Source organism: Vanacampus margaritifer, chromosome 2, assembly GCF_051991255.1.
Source record: "Vanacampus margaritifer isolate UIUO_Vmar chromosome 2, RoL_Vmar_1.0, whole genome shotgun sequence".
NCBI lineage: Eukaryota > Metazoa > Chordata > Actinopteri > Syngnathiformes > Syngnathidae > Vanacampus > Vanacampus margaritifer.
The window spans coordinates 9,869,321-9,880,547 of record NC_135433.1 but is presented as its reverse complement, the minus strand read 5'-3'; the positions used below and the strand labels follow the sequence as shown (position 1 = coordinate 9,880,547).

The following is an 11,227-nucleotide window of genomic DNA, read 5'->3' as shown; positions in this document are numbered from 1 at the left end:
ATTTGATATACTTTTCTGGGATTTCATTAAGAGTAGATTCCTTTTGTGTACAATGTGCAGAAATAACATATGGTTGTGTTTGGCTGTTATAAACTGGTTAATTGTAAAGTCTTATTTCTTATTGTGTAAAAGTTTGATATTCCATCATCCTTCATTTGCTAAGAAAAGCCAAGGTGATGTCTTTTTGAGTACACCTGATTAATGTCATACATATTTCATTGCATAAGCTATCAGGAATTAATTCAACAACCTTGTACACACTCTGTGGTCAGAGTGTTTACGGTGACTGCTGAGTGAACCTCATTGTAATTGACATTCGCACCGTGAAACACATACCCTATTGTGCAATCAAACATCAAGACACATTAGCCATATGCACAACCCCTGGCATCTTTTTCCGCGGATGCAGTTTTCGCCCTTCGTAACCTTATCCTCGTACAAGCAGTCAGCCAGAGCCTCCATGCTATACTCCCATGCAACGGCGTGCTAATTCTCAGCTCCCATTCTGGACAGCTGCTGTATCCGTTACTGCCGTTACCTATTTGCAGGGAAGCTTTATTCAAAGTTAGATAACAGAGATGATATTTTCCCTCCATCAAGGGCCACCTTCCAATGACTCCAAAAGTTGTCAAAGAGCTTACGGGACAATTATAGTCATTGTCCTATTGGGGTTCTTGTTTATGAGCAGGTAGGCAGAGTGAGTTCAAAGCCTCCACTCTGTTTGCCAACCTGGCATTAAAAGGATCTCTCTCCCACTCCCTCTCTTGAACAAAACTCACCTATACACCTAGCTTGCCACACTGAGTCCTCAGCTGCTCCGCTGCCCCTATTACTATTTATGTACACACACAGCTTTTATGAAAGTCATTGTGACATAGAATTATGTTATTTGCTGCCTTTTACCTAAAAAGCGGGGTGAGACCCGGTCCAGAATAGTAGTACAGTAATCAAGGTAGTTGTTTTTTTTCTACATGCATCATGACCGGAACTGATATAAAGCATTCTGTGACTGTTTCCTAAGAGACTTGTTACTTAAAAATTATTTTGTATAACGTACTGTATTGTGAAAACTGTGATTTTGTAAGTTATTATCAAAACACTGTCATTTGTACTGATGTGCTGTTTGATACTGTCAGTAAGGTGGGGCTTTAGGACCCAGATGCGGGAAGTCAGGGCAAGGAGGCCGAGGTGCAGTCCAAAGGACGTTTTAATATCTAATCAAAAAAAAAACTAACCTCCAAAATACAAAATAAACTGAACTAACAAAACATGAAGTTAAACATGACAAAACAACTAAGGCGAGACTAACAACATGACATGGATGCTGATCAGGCGAAGAGGTCAGCGTGACGTGGCGAAAGACTTACGACAGTTGCAACAGCAAAAATGAACCGACACAGACAGGGGGGAGACAACCGACTAAATACACCAACACTAATGACATGACAAGACACATCTGGCTGAGGGCACTGATTGGATGACACATGAGGGTAATGGGGGAAGGTGGACACAATCAGGTTTGACACGGACACCACACGAGGAAGGGCAAGTGACCAGAAACGAGAGGAGTCAGACTTTTCACAATAAAACAGGAAATGACAAGACAAGGGGAAAACACAAGGAAAACATGACAGGGAGTAAACAAGACTGAAAATAAACATGACAGATACTGAACTATAGATACTTTCAATGCCAGATATGTATACTCGACAATTGATTCTTTAATCAAAATAATAATACTTTTGATACTTCAATCATTTAAGGTCTTATGCAATATATCTTCGACCACATGGACATCATGGAACACAGTGGACTAAGATCTAAATACGCTCTTCGACACCCTTCTTCCGTCTCGGTAAATAAATGGGTACAACGGTGGCACACCATGCCATGCACATTAGACACAATGGCAAAGCACGAGTGACGCTATTTCACTTCCACAAACTGCAAAGAGTTGGTTTGTAATGTTAGTGGGGAAAAACAGTGTTGTATCATAACAATATACCTTATGAAACATTTCAGGTAATACCACAACTCAGAAAATGAGGCATTAATGACGAGCTGGATATGACGCCCAGATTGAAAACGATTCAACGTGACATTATTGCCTAACACAGAAAGCTCATGCTAGTGCTTGGGGTCCAAATCTCATGGAAGCTATGTGTGGACAGTGTCAGCAATTTAAGTGGCCTGAGGCACGGCAAACACGATGACTATGAGGACTGTGGTATGGCACGGCCATATGACAGGCGGGCTAAATTTCAATACCAAAGTGCCCGCTTTGACTTGACATGTCTGCTGGTTAAAAAAAATAAATTACGATTTCTTCGGGTGATGATGACTGCTTGTTGTCCAAAACACATCCGAAAACAGGTGAACCGTGATTGGTTGTTACCTGAGCGCTGAGCAACTGTGATGTCATTTTCAGATGAGAGTAAGTAGCAAAATGGCCGCCCTCTCAAATGGATAAAAACAGGTGGCATTTGCTGCTTTACACATATTCCTTTAAATGCAATATAAATCAGAATGCTTTGTTTGGACTAGTCTGGACACCTACAACATATTATAACAAAAAAAAATTGCGTTGACTTCCCGTAAAATTTAGAAGCACCTAGTAAAATGTGAACGCTACTACTCTATTGCTATATGACCACAGAAGTAGCTTGATTATTTAGTAATTTGATTTAGAAAACAGCAATGCTGAGAAAGGTAGTTAAATTAACAGGGTCAACTTGTTGCGCCACTGCGGTGCCTCAGACTATGTAGGCATAACTGGCCATAATTGAATTAAGATTAGCTGATCAAAAATACTAATGTGTCACATTGCAATGGGACTAAAAATAATGTAACTGGTAACTGAATCATAATCTCATGAAGAAGAGTATCCCTGGCATGGAATACTGAGAAGTGGCCAGTGCTACTTAAATCCATGGCCTTGACACTGATGTGTTTGTTTTAATGCGTCAAGTCGCAGTAGAACGAGTCACTCAAAGATCACGTTACAGAGCTGATTGCCAAACATGGGCATCAGATGTTAAAATCAATCATTTTTTACCCAGCCAGAGTGCGGCTGGCGATGTATTTGGTGGCGTTACGTACATACGAATGTCAACTGTGACTTCTTGGTAATTTGCACCCCCAAACAGCAGGTGGAAGGGAGGGCACCCTGAGCCTAAGTATAGAAAGCCGGTGGAATGTGTGAGACCTCTGTTTGGCATACGCCCAGGAGGAGGCCTATCACCGGGCTGTAGCAAACAAACATTTTCCACCAGGCCAGGTTTCTTTTTGCGGTCAATGTGCCGTTTTGGGGACTCAGCGGGAAGGGAGGTCGCCATAGCTCAGGGACACCCTTGGACTCATATGTTGGGGCTGAAACCTGAGAGGGGCTCCTTCTCAAGCTGTGAAAATTGTAACTCTACAGTTGTTTAAGTCATTAGCCCGGAGCTTCTGTTCACTGTGAGGGCAGTCACGCCAACTTGGAAATTCAATACAGTGGTACCTTGGCTCACGAACGTAATTGGTTCCCACAGAGAGTATCTGAGTCGAAAAGTTTGTCTTCCAAACAAGTATTTCCCATAGGAAACCATTGAAATGAGAATAATCCGTTCCCAGGTCCCCATAAAACACAATTTTCTACTAAAAAAGCCTTAAAACTACACAAAATATACCTTATTTTATGTATAATAAATGTGCTATTGTATTGTAATTAAAGAAATACACTGTACTGTATAATAAAGTGTTTTTATTTGCAAAACTTGCAACTTGCCTTTGTGATGGTACAGTAGTTGAAGGCTTGATGGAATGGAGTGGGAGGAGGCGGGAGGGATGGAGTTACTGTTTGGAAGGAGAGTCCTCCGGTGTGGCTTCTCTTCTTTGCTTCTTAGGAGACTCTTTATCCTTGTTGCTGACTAAAAACCTCTTAATTGACACCTGTTGTTTTCTGAGTTGTAAGGTCTTACGAAACTGAGGCTTCACATTATCATTCATCATGTTGATGATTCTCATAGCCACAGTCTTTTCTGAATGGTACTGTTCGATAAAAGCCTGCACATCACTCCACTTAGTTAACATGGTCTTGATGCTCTCACTTGATGCTGCAGCCATCTCCTCCTCCTCGTCCTCACATGACAACTCCTGAATGGCTTCCTTCTGCTTGTCCTCTTGAAGGCGAATCAAATCCTCTGACACCCTTAGCCACACACGCACCCTTAATAGCTTCCTTGTTCTTAAGGATGGTAGCAATGGTAGACTTAGCGTACTGGTACTGGGACGCTAAGTCACACAAACGCGCACCTCGTTCGTGTTTGTCGATGATCTCCTTCTTCTGCTCGACCGTAATTTTCTTCAATGTCTTCTTAGGCTTAACACTAGCCTGTGGTGGGGTCTTTTTCGGTCCCATGGTAGCAAAAGTACACTCCAAAAGTACTCCAAAATGATCCAAAATGTCTACCGAACACAAATCACGTCCGCACTCAAACAAAGGGGGCGACGAACTGGGACGCCGTGAGCGTAGTATTACATTGATGAAATGAATCATTATATTTTATTATGTTCGATTTTATTGCACAATATACTATACTTTCCCTAACTTTGGCATGAGTTACATACTGTCCATAAACAGTATGTCGGCATGCTAACAGCAACTTTATTTTCCATTTGCAATAATTTCTATTGCACTCCATATTTGTCCTTTGTAATAGTTTTCTATAAACCTTATTAGTTATTGCATAGTTAGTTTTGCAGCTTTTTACAGGGCAAGGGGATATGTTAAATGTTGGCACAAACAGCAAACAGAGAAAATAATCCTCTGAAGATTTGTAGAACACCATATTTGTGTTTGTTTATATGTCCATTTGCTAGTTAGCAGGCTAATTTCTGGTCTCTGGAAACGGTTGTCTTTAATAATAGATGGTAATCCTGCTGAATAATGAAGCATCAAAACATTACCTCTTGGGATTTGGGGCCTGGTGATGGCAATTGATCATTTCCTGCTGTGAAGAAAAGCATTTGGAGGCAGATAATGTACTGTTGTTTTCAACAGTAGATTAAATGTCCAAATCGTTCTCCTTCCTTTAAGCCAGTTATGACCAGCAGGGCCCAGCTGAGCGGTGTGAGGACAGCTGGTGCCACCGGCACAATGTTACAGCATTATTCACACGTACGCATTTGTATTTGTTGACCAAACGTTACAACAATCATTTTAGACATGTGTTGACCTTATTGTGTAAACAAATATAAAGAATACAGTAATATGACGCACGTTTGTCCCGACGAGCATGCTGTATTTGCCATGCACATCTTGCAGAACATGGCAAAAGTTCAAAGTTGTAAATAGCTAAAATTCTGAAAACCATGTTACTTTTGAATGACATTTATGAGGAGGCTTTACATAAAGTGTTCATAAGCCATCAGTCATGCATTCAGAAAACCTTTACTGTCTCGTTGTGAAAAAATTCATCACAATATAGCCTGCATATTTATTCTCCATGCACAATGCACTTACAAAGCTGCTACTTATTCTTGCTGCATACTGTTGACATTTAACATTTTCAATTTATATTTTTACTGTTTATGAATTTACTTATAAGTATATAGATGCCATATAACTGTGTAGTTAAAGGAATAACACTGTGATAATGTTGTTGTGAAATATATTGGAACTTTTCACTCCCTTCCAGCTCTTGAGATAAGAATGTGTATGTTTTAAAATTGGTCAAGTTCTCATGTCATTACTCATTTGGTCGTAAAAACTGAAGGTCCAAGGTCAAAGCCTGTCTACATAATTTCTTGAAGCCTGGTAGAGAGCTTAGATAATCGTATCAGTATCATCATGTCTGCTTATTAAGAACACTACTTCTTTGTCAAGCCTAAGGGCGGGAGTATTCTTTTTTCAAGTACAAAGCATCTGTATGTTTTCATATTCGTCACACACTTGAGGCTTAAACATCACCTTCGAATGTAAGCCATTCTCCTGTGTCTTTAAGAGCTCTTAAATAAACTCCTTAAGGGAACTTTTTCATACGATCTCAATTCTGCAATTTATTTGAACACGCAAAAGATTACACTTAATCAAGTAATCAAATAATGCCTTCAATACACACAGTGAATTTGAAAATGTAAAAACAATGAAGGGTCACAAATAATCTGCCAAAGTATAGTTTTTTACCACATACTCTAGCTTCAGCATTGACCATTGTGTTTTTTATATGTTTTCAAAGTGATAATATGTCTTTTGACTTTTGCAAGACTCAAAAGGAACATCATGGCTGTAAACATTTTTATGAGCTTGACGTGCGTGCAGTTTCACTCACTGGTCAAGTGACTTCACAGTGGGTGGAGTCGGACATGGACTTCTCATATTCACGTTGAAGTCACTGGATATTAGGCCCCGAAATAGCCCGACAGAAGCTATATAGCGGTCCTTGCATGGCTCGCGCCATCAACTGACAGTTCCTTCTGCCTGAAAACTTCCTGTGCAACAAGGACAGCATTGCAGTGTCGACCCAAAAAAAAAAAAGCAAGAGAAAGAAGAGCAAACGGAATTCGGACTTGTAAAGAATGATAGTAAAATAACTTTCATCATTCTGAGCAAGTAACAGTTGGACCCATGCGGGAGCTAAAAGGATAGAAGACAAACAAGAAGGACAAAAGGAACAAAAAAAGGATATAATTTTTTCGGACTATTTGTCATCTGAGCTCTCATGTCCTCCCTGCTGGGTTGACAGCAACGAGGGAAAAGATCTACAACCACCGCAGGGATGAAGTACAGCTGCCATATTCCAGCGTCAACGTACACACGGCATTCTCAGTACACGCCAACTTACCACACACCTACACATTATGCATCCAGTCATTACACACCATCATACATCTCTACATCAAAGTACACTCCAACCCAATACAGTGGCACACATTACACTCCGTCTTACTACACACCCTCCTACAAATCTGCATCAACGTACATCCCTTCCCGGTACACTTCAACACGGCTCACCCAAGCACGAGAAAATCCAGCTCCTGTGATACCCATCACACCTGTCAAGAGAACTGTGCACTTTCCTAATGACATCATCTTCCAGGATGTTGTTAGGCGTGGAGAATTGGAGCAAATTGGTCGGTTTATCAGAACAAGGAAGGTCCGCGTGGATACGCTCTTTCCCTCAGGTGAGTGGTGCACCACTGCTTAAATCACAAATTGGCCGGAGGTGCGTGTGATACAATGCTGCATGCGGTGCATGCAGGTATGGCAGCGCTACATGAAGCGGTGCTGACCGGAAACCTGGAGGTGGTGAAGCTGCTGGTCAAGTATGGTGCTGATGTCAATCAGAGAGACGAGGACGGCTGGACGCCTCTTCACATGGCCTGCAGTGACGGATTCCCCGAGATTGCAAGGTAGCCCGCACGGATTTATTTCACACAGTCAATTGGGTTTGAATCTCGGTCAATCGTGACTCAAATGATAATAAAAGTAGAAAAGTAATGAATTGATTTTTTCAATATTTTTAGGGCTCAAATCACAGCTGAGCCGTGATTGGTTGTTACTTGAGCCTTGTGATGTCACTTCCGGTCGACAGCAAGTGGCAAAATGTCCGCCCCGTGAGAAGGATGAAAATGGCTGGATTTTGCTGCTTAACACTTATTCCACAAACACATTAGTCAGAATGTTGTGTTTACACTAGGGGAGCTGAATAGAACATTAAAGAAAAAAAAATTTTTTTTAAAAAATTAATAAAATTAGGGGGTTGACTTGCCATTTCAGAAATATTGAATTTTGCCTCAAAGATTATGAAAAAAATATATACTCACTTGACAAAATGTATAATTATGGTCGGATCATAATTTTGATACGAAAAACACACACACACAATACATACAAAGACCAAAAAAAAGCACATGTATAATATATTTAATCTGAAGTTTATGACTATACCCAAAACAGATGTGAAACATTGAATGCAATCCTTTCGTACACTGTCTGAAATTGCAAACCTGACGCTCCTCCACACAGCTATCTCCTTTCGCTGGGAGCCAGCACCAAGGCAGAAAATGAGAGCGGAGAGAAGCCGGCCGACCTGATTGACCCCGACTGCACAGAGTTGTCCAAACTGTTCGAGGCTGGCTGCATGTAATTAGGAACTTACGGCACTGCAGTGAAGCTGAAGAGATAAAAGCTGACAAATTGCTTAGAAAATTGTTGTTTTTTTTTCAAAGAGGTTTTACACAGAACTTGCTACTGATGGCTATGGCAATTTGTCATCGTTTTTTTTTTATATATCAATGGAGTGTTGCAACTCCAATGAGTCACTTTTGGGTTTTTATTTCTATTTTTGTGTTTCTGTTCTACTGTTAGTGTGTGACTGACAGTAATTCATTTTTTCCTTAACTCTTACTAGTGTAACACAATGCCTAAAATGTGTCACCAAATGAAATATTACAGGTTATGTGCAGGTTTAAGTAATTTTGTGAATTACTTGTAGTGTTAGCACTCTTTGAAATTGATTTAAAACACACGATTTGGGATACCGTACTTGTAGACATTTAGTAGATTTTTATTCCTGTCAATCCTTACTGCTGGGCAGAAAGAGGAGTATAAAAATTTATAAATTATTACTTTAGTCAGGAAAATCTTTATTCTCTTCACATAATACTGTACTATTTCTCTATCATATACTGGTGTTGTGTTTTTGTCATAGAGGCTGTGCTGAAGAAAAAATCAATGTCAGCAAGGAAAGTCTTATTTTCTCTTCCATAATAATTTTTTTGTACATTTTCACAAATAAAAAAATATTTTTATAAATGTCTGTTTCTTCTTTGTGAAAATCTTTTTTTGTATGTCACCTTACCAAGAATATCGTATTGTTGCCAACTAGCCATAATGATTTTACATACTGCACATGTAATACTGTTTTGTTAGTATTAGTGTTAGAACTTAGTAATATTGAATCACTAGCAATTTATGTAAATATGCTGCCACTCACACAGATTGTGTGGGTTTGATTGCTGGCCATGCAGCGCCCCATGATCAAGCCAATGCTGGTTGCAAGCAAGATTTTTTTTTTTTTTTTTTAAAGGTATCATGAAAGTCACTTGCTGTGGTAGCCCAAGCCGAAAGTCATGTTCACATGTTATAGTAAACGTAAATATTTATCAACAACAAGAAAAATGTTTTATTCCTAAAAACACATTTAACATTTTTGGAAGCCACTGTAACATTGTATACATTATCATTACACATTTTTAACATTAACACTGCTCTTTGTGCAGTGCTGAAAAGGGATTCAATAGGGATCAAGTTAAAATGCATTGCAAATGTTTTTTTTAAACAATTCTTAAAAATGAAATGCAATTACAGAAAATGGTACTAATAACTTCAATACAATTCAAGTGTACTTTGGTAGCAATTGTTTTTCTTACCACCAGATGATGTTGGTGATGATGATGATGATTGTACAGCAGTGTTCACAATCTTTATTAACGTAGTGTATTTTTTCTAGTAATTAGTAAAAGGTTTGTGTTGGTTTTATTGAAACACTACTGTGGCTGAAAAGTGAAAATGCTGAAAAAAAATATGAAAATAGAAGAGAGGACTGACCTAGAAATGAAATACAGTACTGTATCTTGACAATGTCAGTTCTCCTACACTCTAAAAATGGATTGGTTAAAAAATACTACTACCAATCTAGTAGGTTAAGCTCATATTGGCTTGATTAACCAATAGATTGGTCAGACGGTGACCATTCCGGGTGGTTACGGGCATACCAATTTTAATGGTTAGCCGAACAACCAATGAAATTGGTTACAGTAGAAAGAAAGTCTAGATAGATCACTTGGAAATATATTTATTGTATCAATGTATTGTATTCTAAATGTATTTATTAATTATCCTAAGTGATTACAATATATTATAGAATATAGTGCCTAAAAATGGAAATGTGTGTCTAGATAGATCACTAGGCGTCACCAGCTCTGTGGCCTAGTGGTAGAGTATCTCCCCGGAAACATGGGAGGTTGTGGGTTCCATCCCCGGCCGGGTCATTCCAAAGACTATAAAAATGGGACTCATTTACCTCCCTGCTTGACACTCAGTATTATGGGTTGGAATTGGGGGGTTAGATCACCAAATGATTCCCGAGCGTGGCCCTCGCTGCTGCTCACCGCTCCTTCAGGGCATGGGTCAAATGCGGAGAATGAATTCCACCCCACTTAGATGGGTGTGACAATCAGTGGTGCTTTTTTTTCATGAATTTGTGACCCGCGGGATTCCCGACAAAGTGTCAGCCATTCTAGAGTGGTTGTTTTAACCAAAGGATCTGTCGGACACATAACTACCAGCTAGATTGGTCAAATTTAACCTATTTTTTTGTAAATTTGGCCAATCTGTTTTTAAGGTGTATAGCTCCCTTTTTTTCCTTCTTCCTCCAGATGGCTATAAGGTTTTAATAACTAATGTTTTAACTTAATTGACATTTAACTGAGATGAACAAAGACACTGTACATATAGGCACACAGGTCTGACTTTATTCAAAGTCGGATTAGACATGATATTTTCCCTCCATCAAGGCCCAACTTCCAATGACACCAATAGTTGTCAAAGAGCGTATGGGACAATTATAGTCATTGTCCTATTGGGCTCCTTGTTTATGAGCAGGTAGGCAGAGTGAGTTCAAAGCCTCCTCACTCTGTTTGCCAACCTGGCATTAACAGGATATCTCTCTCTCTCTCTCTCTCTCTCTCTCTTTCTCTTTCTCTTTCTCTCTCTCTCTCTCTCTCTCACTCGAACAAACTCACCTTGCACTACTATTTATGTACACACACAGCTTTTATGGAAGTCATTGTGACATAGAACTATGTTAGTTGCTACCTTTACCCCCCCCCCCCCCTCTCCCTCTCTCTCTCTAAGAATAACTACATGTACTACTACCACTACTACTACTAATAATAACAATAATAATAATAATAATAATGATTATGATGATAATATTAATACATCACATTTATATGTCACTTTTTCTTTCGCACACTCAAAGCGCTTACAATGGATACACTATTCACGTACTCACACTTTACTCTGATAGCAATTAAACCGCACCCAATTAAACACCCCTGTTAGTTGAATGAGTGTGAAGTTGCCTACTGCCCAAGGACATGACACATCACTCGTAAAGAGTTACTGGACTAACCGCTCTTCCTCCCGATCCACGTCTCTCCTTCTCTCAGACCACAAATG

The 11,227-nt window shown here is 39.6% G+C and overlaps 1 protein-coding gene across 1 annotated transcript; it reads left to right on the top strand.

Moving 5' to 3' along the window:
- Positions 1–6,469: 6,469 nt before the first annotated feature.
- On the top strand, positions 6,470–8,732 carry ppp1r27a (protein phosphatase 1, regulatory subunit 27a). Its single transcript, XM_077558665.1, has 3 exons — positions 6,470–7,164; positions 7,242–7,392; positions 8,009–8,732. Exons 1-3 carry the CDS (start codon positions 6,759–6,761, stop codon positions 8,127–8,129), a joined length of 678 nt encoding a protein of 225 aa, XP_077414791.1. The 5' UTR covers positions 6,470–6,758; the 3' UTR covers positions 8,130–8,732.
- The last annotated feature ends 2,495 nt before the right edge of the window (positions 8,733–11,227 follow it).